Source organism: Pinus tabuliformis, chromosome 4_2 (genome assembly GCF_031772625.1).
Source record: "Pinus tabuliformis cultivar Carrire ecotype Pingquan chromosome 4_2, CPIR1, whole genome shotgun sequence".
Classification (NCBI taxonomy): Eukaryota; Viridiplantae; Streptophyta; class Pinopsida; order Pinales; family Pinaceae; genus Pinus; species Pinus tabuliformis.
The window spans coordinates 823,892,049-823,914,489 of NC_142304.1; the positions used below are offsets into that span (position 1 = coordinate 823,892,049).

General features: G+C 37.9%; 2 protein-coding genes and 1 long non-coding RNA gene across 4 annotated transcripts; all 3 read left to right on the forward strand.

Moving 5' to 3' along the window:
- Positions 1–394: 394 nt before the first annotated feature.
- LOC149172199 (uncharacterized) lies at positions 395–1,309 on the forward strand. Its single transcript, XM_089426231.1, has one exon. The coding sequence runs from the start codon at positions 395–397 to the stop codon at positions 1,307–1,309; it is 915 nt and encodes a 304-aa protein (XP_089282357.1).
- A 236-nt stretch (positions 1,310–1,545) lies between these two features.
- Positions 1,546–4,413, forward strand: LOC149172200 (uncharacterized). Its single transcript, XM_089426232.1, has one exon. It carries the CDS (start codon positions 1,546–1,548, stop codon positions 4,411–4,413), a length of 2,868 nt encoding a protein of 955 aa, XP_089282358.1.
- Positions 4,414–16,190: 11,777 nt separating this feature from the next.
- Positions 16,191–17,699, forward strand: LOC149172201 (uncharacterized). Of its 2 annotated transcripts, XR_016259613.1 has the most exons (4): positions 16,191–16,300; positions 16,450–16,953; positions 17,050–17,179; positions 17,355–17,699. It is a non-coding gene; the product is annotated as an uncharacterized LOC149172201 (long non-coding RNA). The 2 variants fall into 2 exon arrangements; XR_016259612.1 differs by lacking the exon at positions 16,191–16,300 and having other exon boundaries at positions 16,379–16,953.
- The last annotated feature ends 4,742 nt before the right edge of the window (positions 17,700–22,441 follow it).

Genomic DNA, 22,441 nt, shown 5'->3' on the forward strand with positions numbered 1-22,441 from the left:
CAATAGGCAGCGATTTGGATTATTTACTGAGCAAGAAATCTTTGGAGCTCAGGGCTCTCACTATTCATAAACCTGGAGTCCAAAAATCCCCGCAAATAAGTCCAAACTCTGCAAGTAATATTACAGTAAGGAGGAAGAACAACAGGGGAAGTAGGCATTTTAGGGGGAGAGGTGAAGGTGCAGGCAGAGGAGCCCGCAATTTGTCCCTTATAGACGTTCCTATCATAGACATGACTGAAGAATGGCCTCTTAGAGCAAGCATGGCCGAAAAGATTCCAAAATGAATTTCATCATCTCCATGAACATAAGGGGGCTGGGGGTAGACCAAAAATTTTTGGCATTAAAGGATTTTTTTCGCTCTGCAAGCCCCAAAATTATTCTCATCCAGGAAACTATGCACGCCTCTTCTGTAGCAATCTCATACTTCAGGAAGATGTTTCCTTCCTGGCATATATCTGCTGTGGAAGCCAATGGTCTTTCGGGGGGGTTAGCGGTCTTGTGGGATCCGAACTGGATCAAGGCAAAAACTTATAGCTGTTTGGCGGGAATTTTGATCTCGGCGCATATGAGGGGACTCAACTTCCCAATAAACATCTTGAATGTATATGCTCCCTACAGGAATAGACTGCAATTTTGGGAGAAACTTTTTGCCTCTGAAATTTTTGATGTTGAATATTTATTGATCGCAGGGGACCTAAACGTCACTCTTAATATGGAGGAAATATGGGGCATCAACAAGAAGAAGGACCCCCTTGCTGAAAAAATAAAAAATGAACTGCTGCTGAGGAGGAATTATATTGACATCCTCCCTCCCCAAATGCACCCGACATGGGAGAATGGAAGAATTGAAAATGCTTACATAGCAAAGAGACTTGACAGATTTATTCTTCACGCCAGTTTGATTGACAAGATGGGCATGCCTTTCTCATCGATCGAGAATGTCTTCATTTCGGATCATAGACCGATCTTATTAGGTTGGAAGGAAAAAGGCTTCAGAAAAGGATATTGTTTCAAATTCAACAGAACAGCCCTGGAAGATCCAGCTTTCAATGACCATATAAAGAAAGCATGGAGCGAGATGGTGTCCTCTAGTCCCTTTCCGCTTTTGATGACTTTTAGAGATAAAATGGAACATATGCGAAAGGTGGTAAAAGACTGGCAATTTAAGAAAAGGCAGTCCAATAAAAATGATCTTAACAAAATTCAAAAAGAATTGGACAGAGCTTCGGAAGCCATGTCTGTTCATCGCCTATCCTTCAAAGAGAGGTGTCACATTAAGCAGCTTCAGAAGAAGAAATTAAAATTTTAGAACAGGAGGAATCTTTCTGGAGGTTGAAAAGCAGGGCGATATGGCTAAAAGCAGGGGACAAGAATACAAAATTTTTCCATAATTTCGCAAACTCCAGGAGGGAGAAGAACTCCATATGGAAAATTAGTGATGGAAGAGGAGGTTTTCTATATTCTCAACAGGAAATAACAAATGAGGCGGTGAGTTTTTTCGCAAATCAGTATAAAAGATCTGAAGTATGTAGCTTTCAGGATATTATGTGGGGCATTGAAGTGTTTCCTCAGATGTTTGATGAGGATACAAATGATCAAATCTTCCAGCCAGTAACTGAGGAGGAGTTGCTAAAATCAATGAAGTCCTTCAAGAGAGACAAGTGTCCAGGGCCGGATGGCTGGACTATAGAGTTCTTCATTCACTTTTTCGACATCATCAAAGTTGATCTGTTAAAAATGGTAGAAGCTTCCAGGATAGCAGGCAGTATCAATCAGAAGACGTCCTCCACAAATATTGCACTTATTCCAAAGAAAGGAAAGGCAGAGACTTTTGGGGACTTTCGACCGATCTCATTGTGCAATATCTCTTACAAAATTATCTCAAAGATTGTTGCAGAAAGAATAAAAGCAACTCTGTCTAATTTCTTATCAAAAGACCAGCATGCCTTTTTGCAAGGAAGAAACATCTTGGATGCAGTTGCTATTGCACAGGAAGGTCTTTTTGCCTTGCATTCCAAAAAAAGGGACGCAATCATTCTAAAGATTGACCTTCGTAAGGCATATGACTGCCTTGAATGGGGATTCATTCGATGTTTACTTGCAAAGGTTGGCTTAAGAGCAAGCATGATAAATTGGATCATGGCCTGCGTGGAGAAGGTACAGTATGCGGTCATCATTAATGGAATCCCATCTCCCTTTTTCTCTGCTTCCAGAGGTCTTCGTCAAGGTTGTCCTCTTTCTCCGCTCTTATTCATTCTGGCCATGAATTCCCTCAGCTTACATATCAACAAGGCAGTCAAAGAAAACAGGTGTCAGCCGCTAAAAATCTGCAGGAACATCTCGATCTCTCATAATTTATTTGTTGATGATATCATAATGTTTGGAATACTATGTAGATACACTTGGTTATGTTTTTTTGAAATCCTTTTCAATTTTCAGAAAGCAACAGGTTTACAGATAAACAGTACAAAATCAATCATCTATCACAATGATATTTGCCAGGAGGAGGTTGAATGGTTATCGACTCTCTTTGGCATTGAGGCGCAATCTATCAGTCATGGAATTAAATACTTGGGCTACCAGTTAAGAGCAAATGGATATTCAAAGGTGGACTGGCAATGGATTCCAGATAGATTTTATAAGAGGATATCTGTATGGGAGTATAGATGCCTTTCGCTGGCAGGAAGGGTGATCTTGGCTCAATCTGTCCTAAATCAGCTAGCAGTTTACTGGTCTCATTTATTTTTCCTTCCAGCGAGCATTATCCAGTCAATGAATAAGCTTACTGCTAACTTTATTTGGGGTGGTCAAGCAGGAAAAAGGAAATATCACCTTTCAAAATTATCAAATATTTCTCTGCCGAAGAACATGGGAGGATGGGGCCTCTTAGATTTGAGGACTTTCGGGAAGGCTCTGTTATGTAGGACCCTGTGGAGAGGGATTTATGAAGAAGGGCCATGGAGCAACATAATTCAAAAGAAATATATGCGTAAGAAAGACATATCTTTCTGGTTCAGGAAAGGAAGGATCGGCTCTCCTTTTGGATCTTCAATATGGTTAAGCCTTCGCAAGATTGAAAGTTATTTCCTGGAGAACTTAGTCTGGCGGTTCCATTCTGGCAAAAAGATTCTTATTGGGAAAGACCATTTTCTGAGTGGTGCTGAGGTTATCGACGTTCCTGAATCATTATTGTCTTTCCTCCACAGAAAAGGATTTTTCTATTGGGACAGCTTAATTGCAGGTTGGCAGGGTCCGATTCCTATCTGGAAGGAAGCAGGATGTTTGGGCTTACAAGGTGATCTCGCTCGGCAATGGGAACTTATCAGAACACGTCTCAGAAACTGTGGGATTTTTCGCTCGGCGAATTATGACAGTCTTATATGGAGGAACTCAAAAGGGATAAACTTTATTCGAGTTAAAGACATATACCAGAATCTGTGTGGTTTAAGGAAAGCTCCTCTCAGCCCTTCCTTTCCTCTCATCTTTTGGAAATCCGGGTGCCCATCCAAAATGATTTTATTTTCATGGTTGTCTTTTCACAATAGAAATCTCTCTTGGGAAAATTTAAGGAAGAGAGGATGGCAGGGTCCTGGCATTTGCCCCATCTGCAAGTCAGCAGAGGAAAATAATTTCCACCTTTTTCTTAACTGCAATATATCTCAGCAGCTATGGAAGTCCCTGGCGGATTTCTATGGGATACAACATATGCTCCATGTGTCTATTAGCGAAGCGTTTCTATGGTGCAGTATGCAAAAGGAGTCTTGGAGAACGGTTTTCATTATCACCTTTTGGTTCATATGGAAATGGCGCAATAGTTACATTTTCAACGGAAAATCAGTCCCTTTTCTAGATATTTTCTCCAACATCACTCTTCTTTATGAATCGATCCCGCAGAAGCCTCCTAAGCAAATGAAACAGGTATGCATCGAGCCCCCTCGGGAGCTTTCTCTTATGCCAAGAGCCTTTTTCGATGGAGCTGAACAGGACGGAATTTGCGGCTGTGGGGTGCACATCTTTGCAAATGAAAACAGTCATTTTCTTATTCACTGGAATGGGGGAAGGGGTTCCAACAGTAAAGCTGAGGCTATGGCCCTAGCTGGCCTTCTAAGTTTCTGTCTCTTTCTTAATTTACAGAATGTCTCAATCTTTGGAGACTCTAGAGTTATGGTGGATTATGTCCTTGGGAAAAATAAAATTCTCAAGCCTCAGCTTGTTGGGTGGTTAGACAGGATAAGGTTTCTGTGGAATAGATTGGCGGGTGGTTCTATTCATCATATCAACAGGGCACTCAACCAGCAAGCAGATGTTCTATCTAAAAAGGGTCTTCAGGTGGCTCCAGGTCTCTGGTTTTTGCAGGTGGCTGATGGGGAGAAATTCCTTTCCATTCAGGAATTTTATCCTCCAGATTTCTAGTTCGCTTTTGGTCCCTCTGATCTTTTTGGTTTCTCATTCTGGACTTCAATCTATCGGTTTTATCTACATATGATGCTGTCTCTTCGTTTTGTTTTTGTGGCTGCAGGATTATTCTTCAGTGTCTCTCCTCTGCCTCTTAATGAGTTTTGATGATGGCTATTAGCTTAATTTTCTGCTGTTTTCATGGCATTATATTGCCTTTTTTGGTTTTATCCCTCCATGACTTAATGTGTCAGACCTATATGATCTATATGTTATTTTCTGTGGAGGGAATAGCACTATATGGGCTATATGAGTCAGATGAGAAAGTTTAATAAATAAATTGCTTTGATTTGTTTAATGAAGTATTCCATTATGGTTTTGTCTTTATTTTTTTTAAGTTATCATCCAACACAAAGATTAGTTATAAGGGATTTGATTTTTAACTTAATTGTGTTGGATAGGAATAGTCAATAATAAGGCGTGGGTTGGAATCTTTTATTATAGCTATAAGTTTGATGGCTTTAAAGTTTATATTATACTTATCAAAATCTTAGAAACTAAATCTCTTATAAAAGTCATTTTTCATTTTTAATAATTAAAAATAAAAAAATTGAAACTAAATTAAATCTTTATGAAATTAAATATTTATACAAATATATTATTAAACATTTTATAATTTATTTTTTTTAAATTATTAAAATTGACTAATATTTCTAGGCTTAAAATAAGTATAAACTTTAAAATTTCCATTAATTATAATAAAGCATATTATAAAAATCACATTATTTTTATTTCCCAATTCTTTTTTTTCAGTTTTTTGATCAAGTAAGAGTAGGACCTTCTATTAAGCTAGCCAATAATACATAATTTACATGAAGCTACACCCGCTCTGTGAGAGTTCAACAGTTAGCAGGGCAGGTAGGAACCAAACCATGCACCCAAAACCATGAGAAGCCAAAAGAAACCTTGAACTCCTTGGAAGACGAGTCCACCGAACCGAGGCCCACAAAAAGCCACTAATGACCCGCCGAGGATCCACAAGAAAACCCACAACAAACCACACATAAAACTATCTTACGGACTCAACGAAAACTATAGGCTTAGCACTCTAAACTTTTTTGGGTCCGAAACATCCAATCAACTTGCACGAACAAATCGCCACCGTTGACTACCTGACTTAGATCCAACGACCTTCGTGGATATCGGGTGGTCGAGAAGTGAGAGGGTTAACCACCCAATGAGGGCGGTTTTCTCTCACCTCTCACCGCAATGTGTCGCACGAAGAGTGGAATCAAGGCCAACTTCAAAAAACCAGAAACCATTCGGACCCCGCTATATACCACTTGTGGTTTTGAATTGGTTGTTTCACGGAAAAGCAAGCATGCTCTATCATCAAGCGATGACTGTCAATCCAGTCCCGCGGGCAGTTCTTGAGCCTTCCTCCAAGATTCTCTGTCAAACACCATCTAAGCAAAATGAAAATGGACGACCAAACCTGTGGTACTACCCAAGTCAGTACTTTCACCATCCAACCAAAAGTAATCAGAGCTTTGGAAAGCAGCCAAAACCAAAAAGGGTCAGACAGTTTAGGGTTCTTCATCCTCCCACCTGTCTCCTGAATCCCTTCGATCCATCCTATTAATCCATAGTTCCATATCTTTGGTCGCCTGACAGAGACAGTCCTCCCACAGTTTTCCTGTAGGTAACGAATCCCAAGCATACCAAGAATCCCTGTCCCTATTGGTGACTCCTTCATTCGCCAACCGATCCGCTAACATGTTAGCTTTCCTTTTCACATGGACAAATCTGACAGTTTTAAGGGTTTGCAGGTGGGAGTAGATACGGTGAAAGACCTGCAAAAGCTTCCAATGCTTCGACACTTTATCTGGAGAGGTTCCATTGCATATTTTCTTGGCCGCTCTAATAATCAATTCTGAATCTGCTTCAATTATAACATTATGTGAATTTGAATCCACCAGGATTTCCAAGCATTGCTCTAATGCCATGAGCTCAACCATGTTATTAGTGGCCTTCCCCAAGTGGCCATGGAATATTTTCTTTATTTTCCCCTGATCATCTCTTATGGCACCCCCAAAGCCAGCTAATCCTGGGTTTCCCTTAGAAGCTCCATCAATGTTAACCTTTAAGAAACCATAAGGAGGGGGCTTCCAAATGTTAACACTTGTATTTATTAGGCTCACTCCCTTTATTATTCCTTGAGGACTTATGGACTGGAGACCCAAATGAAGTATAATACTCTCCTCTTGGGGCAGAGGAGGATCCTTAGGAAGTGTCCTCAACAAGCTTCTTACTGTGTCTTTAAGCTACCTTAGAATTTGATCAATTATGTATTGGGGCTCGCTTGTTTTGTTTTTGAAGATCCGACTATTGCGCTCTTTCCAAACATTCCAAATGACAAAGCCTGGAACCAGAATCCAGGCTTTATTAATAATCTCATTCCCTGAGAAGTTCTTCCTCCAGTTCTTCAAAGTGTTGGATATGCTAAGACTATCCCTATCAGTTTGTCTGAAGATTGAGGCCACCCAGTCCCACACCTTGGATGTGAAAGGACAGAGGTTGAGAAGGTGTTCAATCGTCTCCTCTTGTGAGCCACAGAGGTAACATTTGGAAGGACCAATGAAGCCTTTCTTTAGGAGATTCTCCCAAGTTAAGATCTTCCTTTGATGCACTAGCCAGATGAATAACTTTATTTTCATCTAGTGGGGGCTTTGCCATAGTTTCTTCCAGACTTGATCAGTATTCACAAAGTTAAATCCTGTAACTTCCTGTTTAGCCTCTTTGAGGTTAAAGTTACCTTCGGTATTCTTTCCCCATCTTAATTGGTCAGGTGAGGAGGAAACCAGAATCCTTCTATGCTCTAGATCCTGGGTGAGAGTGTCTGCCTTGGCCTTCAGAGGACTCTCATCACTGTATCTTAGATCCTTCCAATTCCTCCATTTTCCATTATTCCTTCCCTGGTCCCAGAAATATTTTACCAAAAACAGACCTTTGCTATCTATGTCACTCTTGAGAGCTGCTAATTCATCCCTATAAAGGTTGGGTTCCTGTTGCCAACTGTCCTCCCAAAATTGAGCAAGGTCCCCTACTCAGATTTCCCAGAAACAGTGTTGCTGAACAATACTTTTATTTTCCCAGGCAAGGTTCCAAATATGGGAGCCCCTGATTTGCCCTGACATTCTAATGTGATCCTTCTCCTGCCAATACTTGGCATACTTTTGTTTCCAAAGTTTAGCCTAGGGGGCATTTGACTCCTTGATCCATCTCCACCAATGCTTAGCTCCCGAAACTCTGTCGAGGGTCTCAGGATCATGAAGCCCCAAGCCACCATGGCTTTTGGGCTTGCAGAGCTTGTCCTAGGCTACTAAAGCCCACTTCTTTTTCTCTTCCCCTCTACCCCACAGAAAGTCCCTTTGTATGCTCCTTATCTACTGCTTAATGCCTTGAGGAGCAGGAAGAGCTGAAAACATGAAAATGGGAATGGCCTGCAAGACCGCCTGTGTGAGCACAAGGCACCCTGCCAAATTTAGTGACCTGCATGTCCATTTTCTGACCTTGTCCTGAAGTTTATTTAATATTGGCTCCCACACTTTCTTGCTTAGAGGTTTGTCAGTAAGAGGAATGCCAAGATATTTGGAAGGTAACTATTCCCTTTGAAATCCAAGAATTCTGGTAATGTTTCTCTGAATAGAAATATTAGTGTTAAAGAAAAAGACTTTGGACTTGTTGAGGCTTACCTCTGTGCCTGCTGCCATAGCAAAGTCATTTAAGATGTTTTTGATTGCTCTGGCTTCCCTGACTGTGGGTATGCCCTGCAACATTGTATCATCCACAAATTGTTGATGAGTGTTTGTCGCTCCATCCGAGGTGAGTTTGATACCCTAGATTCGTCCTTCAACATTTGCCATTTTGATCACTCTACCTAGCCCTTCCATCATGAGGATGAAGAGGAAAGGTGAGAGCAGATCTCCTTGTCTAAGTCCTTTGGAGGGTGTGAAGGTTCTTGATGGAGCTCCATTAAGCAGAATGGAAAAACTAGTCGTGGTGACTAGTGCCATAACCCATCTTATCCAATTTTGGTCAAAGCCATAGGCTTTTAGAATTGCTCTTATGTAAGACCAGCTTAGTTTGTCATAGGCTTTCGCTAGGTCCAACTGAATGATCATACCAGCTTGTTTTTTTGCCTTTGAGAGAGTGTACCACCTCATGAGCTTGGATGACATTTTTGAGGATTTGTCTTCCTTCCACATAGCCTGTTTGCTCTTCCGAGATGAGAGAAGGTAGAAGGGGCTTGAGTCTATTGGCTATCACTTTGGAAATGATTTTATACACCACATTACATAAGGCTATGGGTCGAAAACCATCCGAAGTCATGGCATTTTCCTGCTTTGGGATCAGAGCTATGAAGGAAGCATTAAGAGCCTTCAGAACCTTTTTGGATTTTCTCGAGTCTTCCACAACCTCGAGGATATCCTGTTTGACTGTTTCCCAGCAGGCTTTGAAGAAGTCTACATTGAATCCATCCAGGCCTGGTGCTTTTCCATTTTGCATTTCATTAATCACTTCACTGACCTCCTCTTCCGATACTAGCCTGTTAAGATTGTGGTTGTCCTCTTTAGTAACCAGCTGAGGGATATACTAAGTGAAATGGTCAATGAACCTGGATCTATCCTCCAGTGGCTCCTTTGCAATATTGAAGAAGTGTTGTACAAGGACCGATTCCATATCATTGTGAGAGACAAGCTCAATACCTTGAGAATCTTTGATCTTTGTGATTTTGTTGTGTGCCCTATGAGCCATAGTGGATTTATGAAAGAAATTTGTATTTCTTTCTCCCTCTCTAATCCATTGTATCCTTGATTTCTACCTCCAGAAAATTTCCTCTTGTAAGCATCGATCCTCCCATTCTTCCTGCAAAGAGTCAGTTAGTTTTTGCCGCTCTTCGGTGAAGCCATCTGTGATGTTGATCTGATTGATCTCCTAGAGCTTTTGCTCAGTTTCTCTTTTGGCTTTGAAGATATCACCAAATTCCTTTTTGTTCCAAGCTTTAAGTCTGGATTTGATATGTTTAAGTTTCTGCTGGAGCATGAACATTTTAGTGCCCTGAATGTTCAACTCCTCTCTCCACCATTTATCAATGTTACTAGTGAATTTAGGGTGTGAGAGCCAGGCATTTTCAAACCTGAAAGGTCTGTTTCTCAGTGTGCCCATAAAGGTGGCTTCCAGCCATACAAGCAAGTGATCCGATCCTCCAAAGGGCAGAATGGAAGCTGTCATGAAAGGTCCTGTGAGAAGGAGGTATTTTGAAATAATAAATCTATCAAGTTTGGAAGCAACTTGAGAATCCCATCCCCTTTTGTTGTTCCATGTGAAGGTTCCATTTATTGTTTCAATGTCCACTAGTCCCATGTTCATAATGAAGTTTTGGAAGGCCATGGAGTCTCTGCCTAGCTGTCTAGTGCCTCCTTTTTTCTCTGAAAGAGATCTTATCATATTGAAATCTCTTGCAACAATCCAAGGCATATTGGGATGTCTTGCTCTTAGATCCTCCAGGGAGGTGAGAAGCTTGAGTTTATCTGCTTGCTTTTGAGGTCCATAAACATTTGTAATCATGTATATCTCCTTATCACCTACAGGTTGACACACCAAGGAAAGATAGTTCCTGGATGCTTCAGCATCCAGGATTCCAAATTTCTGTGGATCCCACAGCATGAGAATCCCCCCCCGAGTTATTTGCCTTAACCTCTAGATACTCATACTTGATTAACCACTTATTATGAATTTCTCTTATCTTATCCATCGAACATTTTGTCTCCTAAATAAAAACCATATCTGGTTTTTCTTCTTTCATTATGTTACTTAGATTCCTTTGTTTCCTTCTATTCCCTATGCCTCTAATATTCCAGGTTGTGAGCTTCATTAAGAAAGGTTAGTAAAGGAATAACTGGTGAGATCTTTCATCTTACCTGAGTTGATCAATAGTTTTCCACATTCGTTCAGCAGCTCATTCTATCTTTTTCTTCCTCTTTTCCTACCTGAGTTCTTTGGAGATTGTGCCTGTGAATTCTCCATCATTTTGACCCCACTTGGCTCCTGGCTTTCATGATTTCTTTTGACTCCAGCTCCCTTCGATTGTGACCTCCATAGAAAGAGCTGTTGTACTCTGTCATAATCCTCTTTTGGCAGGGAGTCCACTCCTATGTTCTTTCCTTGTTCCAGAAATTTCTCTAGATCTAGATTTTCCCTATCTAGAATCTCCTGTAGTTCATGGTCCTCCGTTCCCGCTTCACTTGGAGTCATCTCATGGTCCCTACTGATCTCCATACAGCTTGGTAGATCATCCTTTTGCTGGTTGTTTACTGTGATATCCTCCATTTCAGCCTCCTTATCCTGCTCCTTGGTTACGTTCTCCATGTCCTGGACTATCTCCTTGTTCCCCTCTTCTTCCTCTAGGATCTTGAAACTGTTGTGTCTTGTATGTCTATCCTCATTTATCTTCTTGTGTGGACGTTTACCCCCTTTCCCTTTGCCCCCAACCTTGGTGAAACCCTCGTGATCTCTATCCACAGTAGTTTTCCCATTACCTTCCATATTGATTGTTGGGCAGTCTCTAAATAGATGCCCATGTTCATGGCATTTGCGGCACCTAAATGGTATGTGCTCATAGTCCACAGTCTGCACCCATTCTTCATCATATACTTCTAAAATTATCGCTTCCGGAAGGGCTCCAGATAGGTCCATTTCCACACATATTCGGGCGAAGGAGGTATATTTTCCTTTCAGAGTTGCCTCTGAGATCTTTAGAAAATGCCCCAACTTGTTGCCTATGGTTTTCAAAGATTCTGGTAGCCAATAATCCAGAGGAAGGGAGTATAGTCTGATCCAAACCGGTACTGATGTGAATGTTTCACGTTCCGGGACAAATTTCATCATCCATGGCCACATGTAGAGTCCTGCCACAACATAGAAATAAGGCCCCCCTTCGAACACTCTGTCTTTGTCCTCTAGGCTTGTGAACACCACTGTGAAGAAGCCCTTAGAACCCAGATGTAAATGTATTTCTCCCTTTGGCTTCCAATGGCTCCTTATCCAGACATGTAACACCCTCTCTGTCGGCCATAACCCCATGAACTTGCATATGATCGCATGTTCCGTCATATGATCCCTATGCGCTTGTATCGCTAGATCGCTCAATATGACTCGGGGAATAATGCTCGACTTGGGTTTGTAGACCCCCATTGTCCTTATGGAAATCAATTTTTCTCGGCTGCCTCCATTCTCCTTTTCTTTACTTGTTTCCTGTTGATCCCCTTCCTGATCCTGAAGTCCGTTTCTTCCAAATGTTCCCTTGCTTCTTGCTTCTGAAACCTTCTCCAGAGGTTTTTTGAAATGCTTCTTTCCCGCATCCTTACTTCCCTCTGTGACTACCTGACTGTAGGAGGGAGCGACACTCCCCCCTGCGCATCCCGCCATGGTACCCTAAGTCAAAACCCTAGCACCAAATCCAACCCTAGCTCAAGTTGCAGATCTCTCTTGGCATTTTTGTGAATTTCTATTTCCCAATTCTTTTCACCAAATAAATTAAAAAATAAAAATAAAAAAATTATGCATTTAAAAAAAATAACATTTAAATAAATCATAACATGTTGTGTTCGAAACAAAGACATATGAAGGTTTTGACAAAATCCCCTTAATAGTCTCTAGTATCATTTTCTATTTATTGAATAAGGCCCTAACATAAGTGACTATCACTTTCACTACATAATATTAATAATAGAGTTAAAAAATAATATGACAAGTGTATGCGTACATTATAACTAACATATTGATGTTCCAACTTAGACATTTTTGTGATTATGCAAGGCACTTGGTTGTACCATTAAATATAAGTATTAAAAAAATTCAATTTAACAACATCATAATTTTACATTATGATTGTCCTACTTCCAAAACTTTGTGATTTTGTAAAATGATTTGGTCAAAAGAATATTAGCTATGAAATGACAAACTTAAAAAAGATGATTAATGGTAGTTGGTTTATACTTTTCAAAGTTCAATAATTAAAGTAAGTTGTCATAGATTAATTTGTGTACCTAGTTGTCATTGTTGTCATAACAGTTCTCTTCTCACGTTGCATGTTGTACAATTTATTAATAATGACACAACATTTAATGATGTGGACGGATGCATCATACATACACCATTCTTCAACATTTAACCTATGAATATTCCTATTATTGTGTCAGAGAATTAAATGTTTCTGGTCTCTTAAACCTCAACGTGGTGAAATCACCACAAATTTGTTGGCATCCATGCAAATACATACATCTAAGACCTACCATATTCAACAAATTAACGTGAATAAATTTATGAGAGACATAATCGTTGGGTAACAATACAATAGATCAATTAAATCTAAGGGAACATTGAACTCCCATCAATACTAACTTACAAACAACATATAATAATTGGATCCAATGACTATTGAACCATGTTTCAGTACAGTTGGTCAAAGTTCAAGTCCCAAAGTTCAAGTCCCGTGGAATGATTTAAAGCCGAAAGATAAGAGATTCATCAAATGTCTTACAAAATCCAGAGCTAATGCCAAACTCATCCATTCATCAACTAACCAGTTGGTCATGAGTTCAAGTACCATGGAATGATTTAAATCCAAAAGATAAGATATCCATCAATTGTCTTACAAAATCTGGAGCTAATATCAAACTCATCCATTCTATCAACTAACCCAAAAACAATTTGATTAGTTATTTTATTATTATGATTAGTTACCACATTTAAAAAGATTATATCATTTTTTAATGTTGTTCTATTTAGTTCCACCGTTATTTTATTAGTATGATTAACCTTAGTGTTTAAAGAAAATGTGAGAATATGTTATTCAAATTTACATAAAATCCATATTTTCAAATCACTCAACTATATACTTCAAATGTAAATGCAAATATACTTATTTCAATGCAACATTAACTGTATATTTGAGTTGGATAATACAATTGTTTTCTAGCCAATATTTTTATTTTTATTTAATTATATTTAAACTAAGCGGCAAGACTCGCTACTATGTAGCACTTGTTTTAGATTGATGGTGGTGCACTATCATTAGTTCATAAAATTTGAATCGTCAGCGCATTAAATTCCATCTGACAACTTTATTTACCAAGGGGATATTGAAAACATTGTCCTACATTTCATCTTCCTCATTGTTGTTGGCGAAGCCTATGTGTCGTCTCAGGGAAAACTTCCTCCTATTTCCTGGATGACTAGGGTCCTTCATGATATTTTTACAGGACCAAGAGATACGACACATATCCCAATTGTACAACTACAAATATCCATTGCAAATCACATGTTACCTTTGTTTATTATTACATTTGGAAGCAATGTTTGGCCGAAAAACATAGTATTATAGATGAATGAAATATCTCACATCCCCGCTTTATTAGTACATTATACTCTCATAAATCCATCTTAAATAATACTGACAAATGCTTCCTGCCTCTTCACTTTTTTTATCACCTATGGGTGACTGACTTGGTTTTTTTTCAAATGATGCAGCGAGTTCATATTCTGATAGAAAATTTGTGAAAAGTTGCATTAAATCAAAAGATCCGTATCCATGTTGACATCAATATCCATAAATAATTATATTGATTTCACCGACCTCAATAATTAATTATATCATGCACAACCCACCATAATCCACTGTCTCTTGTTTTCTATCCTTATGAGTAAACCCATTTAATTTAATATTAATGAACTATTTTCAATACTACAGGAAATGTAATTTAATTTGATATTACTTTTGAGAATTGTAAAGTGTAAAAAACATTATGGGCAATCTAATTTAATTTAATATTAATATTCATAATTGTATAATGTAAAAGTACATTAAAACATTACAATGTCAATATTTTCTTAATTTATTAGTTTGTTTATTGTGTTTCACTTCTGTAGAACATATACTTTTTGTTCATATTTAGAATATTCATATATATTTGTGATGTTTATCTTGAGCATATTCATATGTATTCGAACAAAAGTAATATTGTGTAAAAATATTATTTGATGAGAGGTTATATATATATGTAATGTTAGCAGTTTTAGTTAGCAGAGTTCCAATGCAAGATAACAATATTTGTTTTACTACTTTTGGTAGAAACATTTTTTGATTTGGAAGTATGGTTCTAAAATTTTGGTTTTAAAGTTCATATCAATATTTTTTTTACCACTTTTGGTAGAAACACTTTTTTTTGGAAATATGGTTCTAGAATTTTTTATATTTTTTTTACCACTTTTGGTAGAAACACTTTTTTTTGGAAATATGGTTCTAGAATTTTTTTACCACTTTTGGTAGAAACATTTTTTTGTTTGGAATTATAGTTCTATAATTTTGGTTTCAACATTCAAGTACTAAGTCTGAGGTCATTAGCAGTATTTTCATTCATGTATGTCTTATTTGTTTCTTACTCTAATTTAAGGATACTTAAAATAAGCAAGAATATCTACAAAGTAGCCTTTATTCAAATAGGATGGTTAGTTCATACATTTCAAAATTCAATAATTAAAGTCGCAGGAAACGCTAGGCTTTGTTTTTATTTTAAAGTAATTTAAGTTTTTAAACTTTTAATTATTTCTCTTTCTATATCAAAATATTTTTTTATGATCAACATTACAATATTTTTATTTTTTTTTATATATTTTCTCATATTCATATAATTTTGAAATAAATTAGTTAATATAGATATTCAAATAGTTTAGGTAAATCAAATATTGAAATATTTGTAAAGACTATAAGAACTATACATCTTTTCTGTAACACCCATAAAGAACATTCCAAATAAATTACCAAAATTTGTTGTTACTTATTTGACATGATGCATGCTTGTTAGAATACCTTTACTTCGTTTGGTCACTTTAAAGGTTATTGAATTCCATTCATATAAAAATTATATTAATCCATTATTATTATAACCTTAGTTCCTCATTTAGTTGTTCAATTACTATAGGAGTTGTTTTTAGTGCAATTTTTTGTAAGCTTTTTTGGTGGGTTTTTCTGGCCTAGTTTCTCTAAAATCGTGCATTACTAAAATCACAAGTTTGATGGGTAACCCTGCACAAACAAAGTGCCATAGGGGTTTTTTTAAGGTGCTCAATCCATATATACAAGTTTCTCTAAAATCCTGCAGGAATTCACTGAAATCACAAGTTTGATGGGTAACCCTGCACAATCAAAATACCATAGGGGTTTTTTAAGGTGCTCAATCCATATATACAGTGAAAAAACCAATTTAAATAAAACAAATCAAAATTTGATCTTAAATTTTTCCACAAGATTCAAGGACCGGAAAATCCAAAAAATCACACTAAAAAACTCCATTACCCGGTATCTATATATATAATATATAATGAAATGTTATAACTACCCGGCATAACTATTTCGCTCATGGCCCACCCTTAGGGAGGTTTTGTACTGTTAAAATGCTTTTATTGATGTTGATCACCTCATGGTTATATTACCATAGGGTACATTTATTGCAACTTCTCATTTCATTCACAATCGAACATTCAGGGATATGAGTTGTCAAACACCAGACTTTCAATAATCCCATGTGTCTCATCCTGGCAATTTGACGTGTCAATTGATCTATCGCACATCTAAGTTGGGGTTACAATCGACGGTGGAGGGTGTTTAGGTTAGTTTTGGTAACTAACCCTCTTCTGTCGCGCACTCACCCTGAGCTCATTCCTCCCGTGCCCAACTCTAGCATTACCCTGCAACTCTAGTGCATAGGAATGTGTAATTGCTATTGAGTTGGGCCTAATGGCAGACAAGTTTCACTATTCCAGCATGTCCCTGTCAATTAAGGTAAGGTTTCCATTTTTTATTTCTCTCCATAGTAGTTGTGTCGCGTCTATAGTTATCCATTTACTTGCACTCGTAAGGGTTATGTTATCGACTGATCTTGATTTTAATATGTTACAACTCACCAGAATAGGCTCGTCTCCTTCTTGCAGCGAATTTGTTAACTCTATTGTTAAGGCTCTAGGGTTTTATGAGATATCAGGCCTCTGCAACATTCATTCCTTCTTCTGGGGTTCCAGTATCTTGCGCCACATCCAACCGTTCAAACCATGGCTTTCTGGAGGTGAAGTTCTGCAATGAAACCCTTGGCAAGGATCCAGGCAGGTTAAGGATATTGGGGTCTATTTTTTGTTTACCACTGGTTATATGCTTTCCTCACCAATGCCGAGGGTCTTATTGTAGTTCAACCGGTATCCTCAGGAGCGTAATTTTCTGCCGGGTCAACTCTGTTGCCTATGTCGAGCAATGGTTGTAATTAGCCTTGGCTACTGGTGAGAAGTCCTACTGGTGAGAAGTCCTATAGGTTGACCCAATTAACTTACTGGTTACAAGTTATTATTATTATTTTTCCTCTTGAAGAGATTCTGGCGCTTCCTTCCATAATTTGCCTCACAAAGTTTACAAAACTTTTTGGCCTTCCTTCGGCTATTTCACAGGTAAAATTATTACCTTTTCTTTATTATGCATTACTAAAAATGGATCTTACCCTTTTATCAACTATTCACTAATCCTATTTCCTCTTCCATTTGCAGCAAACCATTAACTTACTGGTTACAAGTTCTTATTATTTTTTTTCCTCTGGAAGAGATTCTGACGCTTCCTTCCATAATTTGCCTCACAGAGTTTACGAAATTTTTTGGCCTTGCTTCAGCTATTTCATAGGTAAAATTATTACCTTTTCTTTATTATGCATTGCTAAAAATGGATCTTACCCTTTTATCGACTATTGACTAACCCTATTTCCTCTGACATTTGCAAGTTCGCTGCAAATGAATTTTTCAACTCTCTTTTGTGAGTTTTCCAAGTTCTCTTGCTGACCCATCCCCTTTTGTCACAGGTCCTATTGGCCATCAAACCATTAATTGGGGATTTCAACCAATCCAGCCACGTTAGACAACACTTACTTTTCTCTGTAATGGGTGTATGAGGGTTAGAGACTAAATCATTTTGGCTTATTTAGTTTTCACGAGATTCCTAATCTCAGAGTTCGGCATTTAAACAGTGACTTCTATACAAGTATCAACATTCTTTGATCACGGCGCTACAAACTTAATAGGCAATTTATTTAATATTTTGTAACCCAACCAGTAAACAATGAATAGAACAGCTGGGGGCAAAACCCTCTTCAACTGAATGGATTTAAAAGTTCTCATTCGGTTCCTGGATTCAAGAATTATATCAATATCGTTTTTATTATTTATTCTGCACTTAAATGGTTGGAAATGTACGCAACAACCACCAAGTCATTTACTTTCGGTTCTCTTTTGTTCCCTGTTGTAAAGAGGGTTTTCACATTTTTCTGCATCTGTAAATATTAACACCTGCTTATGCTAGTCTTTTGATTCAGTAGTTTTCTTTGTATAATGCAATTAGTAGACCATACACATATTTTATTGTATGATCATTACCATTACTAATAGAAATTTTGTTTTAATGTTGTTACTCTCGTGAGGAACTATCCTGATTTTGCTTTGATTTATAATTGAAAACAATTCTTAATTAAATTAGTGCAATTTCGTACAGGCTATTAATTCTTGCATACAAATTTTGTTCTGTTTCCAGGTATTCTTGTTCTTAGAATAATGGATCTTTCCTTGCTGTGGGAACTAATATTCACGTGGAGGTTATGGAATCTTCATTAAGGATAGATATTATTTCTGGTTTCATGATTTGTATTATGCAATTACAGAGTGTTAACACTGTTAATTGATTTAAAATTGGAAAGAATATAGTCCAGAGCCTAACTTCTTTTAATTAAATAATTAAATAAGATAGGGACTGTCTCAGGCTCGCTGGCTTAAGTCGGCTCCGACCTGGGACTAAATCTCTGATATAGATTCATATACATACACCAAAGACTGTATACCTCGATTTAATATTGAACTTGCTACAAGGTATTAACATTAATACAAGGATTCCTCCCTAGATCAATCAAACCTCTATAATCAGGCCTCCATCTGACTACTGGAACTAACCTTTCCTTCATTGTCTCAAACACATTCCAGATTACCAGGAAAGATATTCTCTAGTTCTTTGTTATACAAAAGATTAACATTATCTCTTTCTGGTATTCAACACCCATCTTGTCCATTTTCTTTCAGCTTCCCTTTAAAAGAAAACTTGGCCATTCTTTATCATAATTTCCAACCTTTCCTTCATTGTCTCAAACACATTCCAGATTACCAGGAAAGGTATTCTCTAGTTCTTTGTTATACAAAAGATTAACATTATCTCTCTAGTATTCAACACCTATCTTGTCCAATTTCTTTCAACTTCCCTTTAACAAAAACTTTGCCATTCTTTATCATAATTTCTAACTGCAACAACATCTTTGTGTATTTTCATAATCTCCTAAGTTTACTATGGTTTTCATTAATCTTTTACAACAAGTAATTTAAGACAAGGCTTTATAAAGATTTTATGCATTATTATCATTTACAACAACATTTTCTGTTCGGGAGAAAACAATACAAGGAAAAAACCACTCCTCCCAACCAATAAGAATGGATATCATGTCTAATTCTCCCTCTGAGCTAGTTTGTCACTCTTACAACAAGTAATTTAAGACAAGGCTTTATAAAGATTTCATGCATTATTATCATTTACAACAACATTTTTTGTTTGGGAGAAAACAATACAACACGGTACTTATCTTTTAGATTAGGAAAAGATCACTCCTCCCAACCACTAAGAATGGATATCATGTCTAATTCTCCCTCTGAGCTAGTTTGTCACTCCAAGAATAGTTGATTAACAATGACCTAGCAAGGTTTGTCCAAGGGCATCAAGACTACACAAGTCCAGCCCATGAACTCACAGACTCACAACTCTGTCTTAAACAACTCTGTCTTAAGACTTCCACTGGCCTTCCACTGGCCACCAACCAACTCAAGAATACCCTACTAGCAGCATCCCTCCTTCCTTCAACAACGTCCTATTGCAGGTCACAAGATTAATTCTCATCACTTGGATCTCCTCCAACTTGGTACCAAGTTTTCAAGGTTGCCTCATGTTTTCTCTACTTTCATCCTCTTGGCTCCATTGTCCCAACTGAGATTATTCATCTCTAGTGAGAGGAGTTATTGTCTTCTAACTGTTTTCATTCAGTGTATTTTCCCCATGACTTTCCATAACCTTCTAAAATAAATTAAAATAAAACTTTTAAACATTAAAGTTTTCCACTTGGTCTTTCACTTAGCCCATGATTTACGAACACTGTGTAGTAAAAGTAAATTAAATAATTACTTTTCATTGAGGGATGTTACATTTTCATACTTAAGTGAAAATTAAAATTTGTTGACAAAATTATTTTAATTTTATACACATTGAAATAGTTTATTTAGTTTATTTAGGGATGAGAATGGGAGTGAAATATTGTTGTAATATGAATAACTAATTATTTAGGGATGAGAATGGGAGTGAAATATTGTTGTAATATGAATAACTAATTGAGCCAACAAACACAGTGAGTCAAAGTGAGCTTAATGATGTTGTATGATTCTTTAAAGTAATTTTTTTTTGTAATCTTGGTAGATGCTTCCATTTTTATTAAAATATAAGCAAGTTACATCCATATATGATTAGTTAGGTAGCCTCATTTTTCCCAAAGGGACCAATTTTGTTGGCCAACAACATGATAAGCCATCCAATAGTAAAAAGTAATAAGTCTTTCTACCCTAGATATATAGTTATGTATATCTTTACCTTGCCCACATATTATTTTCCTATGAACAAATAGAACATTATTCTAAAAATTAAAATCTACTCACATATACTAATCAAAATTGAAACCATCTAGCATCCTACTCATCTCCCTCGACACATGCAGATTCGACCGGGGCCAGGTCCAAAACATTGGAACCCCTCCCTCGGCAGATGCAGATTCGACCAGGGCCAAGTCCTTAACATTGGAACCCCTTCCTCGACAGATACAGATTCGACTGGTGCCAGGTCCTTAACATTGGAACCCCTTCCTCGACAGATACAGATTCGTGGAACTCGATAGTACTGTCTGCGAAAAAAGGAGAGGGGGGTGGTCCTCAATTTAGTGTAGGTGTCCATCTTGTTTTTGTAGCTGGAATTGAAGTTTCTGGAAGTCCTGCTTGTGGTGGGGGAAGTCTTGTATCATTTTCACCATACTCACTGAAATATGCTCCAAGGCTTTGCCCAGGAGACTTTTCATGCTCCAATACAAATATAAACTTTGTTTGAACTGGGTAACTCGCCCATCGGTATGCCTAGGATCCGACACCATCGCCTGCTAGTCCTCCATCTCAAAATCCGTCGAGCTCGACTGGTGGTTCAGATAAGCTTCTCACTCAATTAAATGCCTAATTTTCTCGTTGGTCCCTTCATAATAAGCATTGGTCGCATCGTTTATGATGTTGACTACCGATTTGTAGCCCCTTTCTTTGCTGTCTGAGGATCTAGGTTGTTCCTCTTACACAGTCACCCGGGGCCTCCTACCTTAGCCCCTAACATTCGCAATGCGCCATTGCTACAAGTTCACAATGCCCAGTGAAAAGTTGGGTATGGTGAGTTGATTTAACAGGTGGTAGCCCAAGCTGAAAAGCCTTTCACTTCCATGTTACCCTACCACCCCACACACCTACCATGGGAGAATGAAACAATAATTGCCATAATAAAAAATGTTGAACCTCCATTGGTCTTATCCTATACACTCCATCCTTGCCGGTCATCCCGCATAAGAACTTAGTGTCCACACACCATAACCAATTTTCATAGTAGCCAGAAGAAGAATCTAAAAGACCACCATGACCAACAACATTAGAGTAATCCCTGAGCCCAGACTGTTGCAGAGCTTTGACTGTAATCCTGTGGGAACTTCCACAGAGGCCAGGGGCATGAGTCTTGGCAAAACAGACAGCGAAATCATTACAGTGTCCGGACCAATAGTCGTGCAAGGGGTAAACCTTCCACTCAACCCCATAAATTACAATAAAACAAAATCTAGAGACAATGCTGAAGATGACCCAACCCTAAACCCTAGGATTATCAAACCAAACCAGACAGTGGCAGTCCTAAGGGTTGGCGACAGAGACCCACATCCCATATAGCTCCATTCAAGAGAAAATAATTTCAAAACGAACCAACACAAAGACCATACCAGTGAGGATAGCATACTGCATCAAGGATATAGGCATTAGTGAATTCCAACAACCTCAATTGCTTCCACCTGTAGGTAATTCAATCCCATGCAGACCCAAATCCCATAACTAGACAAGAGCATGCATGCAGGAGGGAGAGAAAAAAAGGTTAACATACTAGGGTACCCTCACTCAGAGAAGATTAGTCCACCACCTTTCCTGGAGCCGCAGTGTGTCTCTGCACTCACGTTACCCTTCCACATTGGTTTCCCTTGAACACTGAACTGACTAACAAACCACACAGAGCACTTTACACCAAGACAAACCACATACACAATGCCACTACCACTTTCTGCAGGGATATTTACCTCTTGCATGCAAGGAGCCACCACACCTATCTCTTTGAGCATGTGGAGGGTGGTGGGTTTGTACCCTGATTCCCTTTGCATTAAACTAAATTGATGACAATGTCGTCCAACTCGCACCGCTCTTTTAAGTAAAATTAACCAAACATTTATATACATTTATATTCTTTTTTAATTTTTATTGTATCCAACATTAATTTTTTATTTAAAGAATATTTTATTTTTATTTTAAAAAGGTCTCAACTAGAGATTGAATGGTAAATGAATTACGCTCTCCCTTATACTTTATTATAATAGAATGTGTCTCTTAAAACAATAATACCCCTAATTGCTTCAACCCTCACTCCCTCTATTTCAATCCTTTAATACTAAAAACCTACCCATATAATAGTCCCATTTTATTATTTTAACTAACTAATTTTCAATGTTGTTATTCTCTTAGGTAAACAATA

Excerpts from the sequence above, each read along its gene's own strand:
- LOC149172199 (XM_089426231.1), top strand. The coding sequence starts at position 395 with ATGCACGCCTCTTCTGTAGCAATCTCATACTTCAGGAAGATGTTTCCT.
- LOC149172200 (XM_089426232.1), top strand. The coding sequence starts at position 1,546 with ATGTGGGGCATTGAAGTGTTTCCTCAGATGTTTGATGAGGATACAAAT.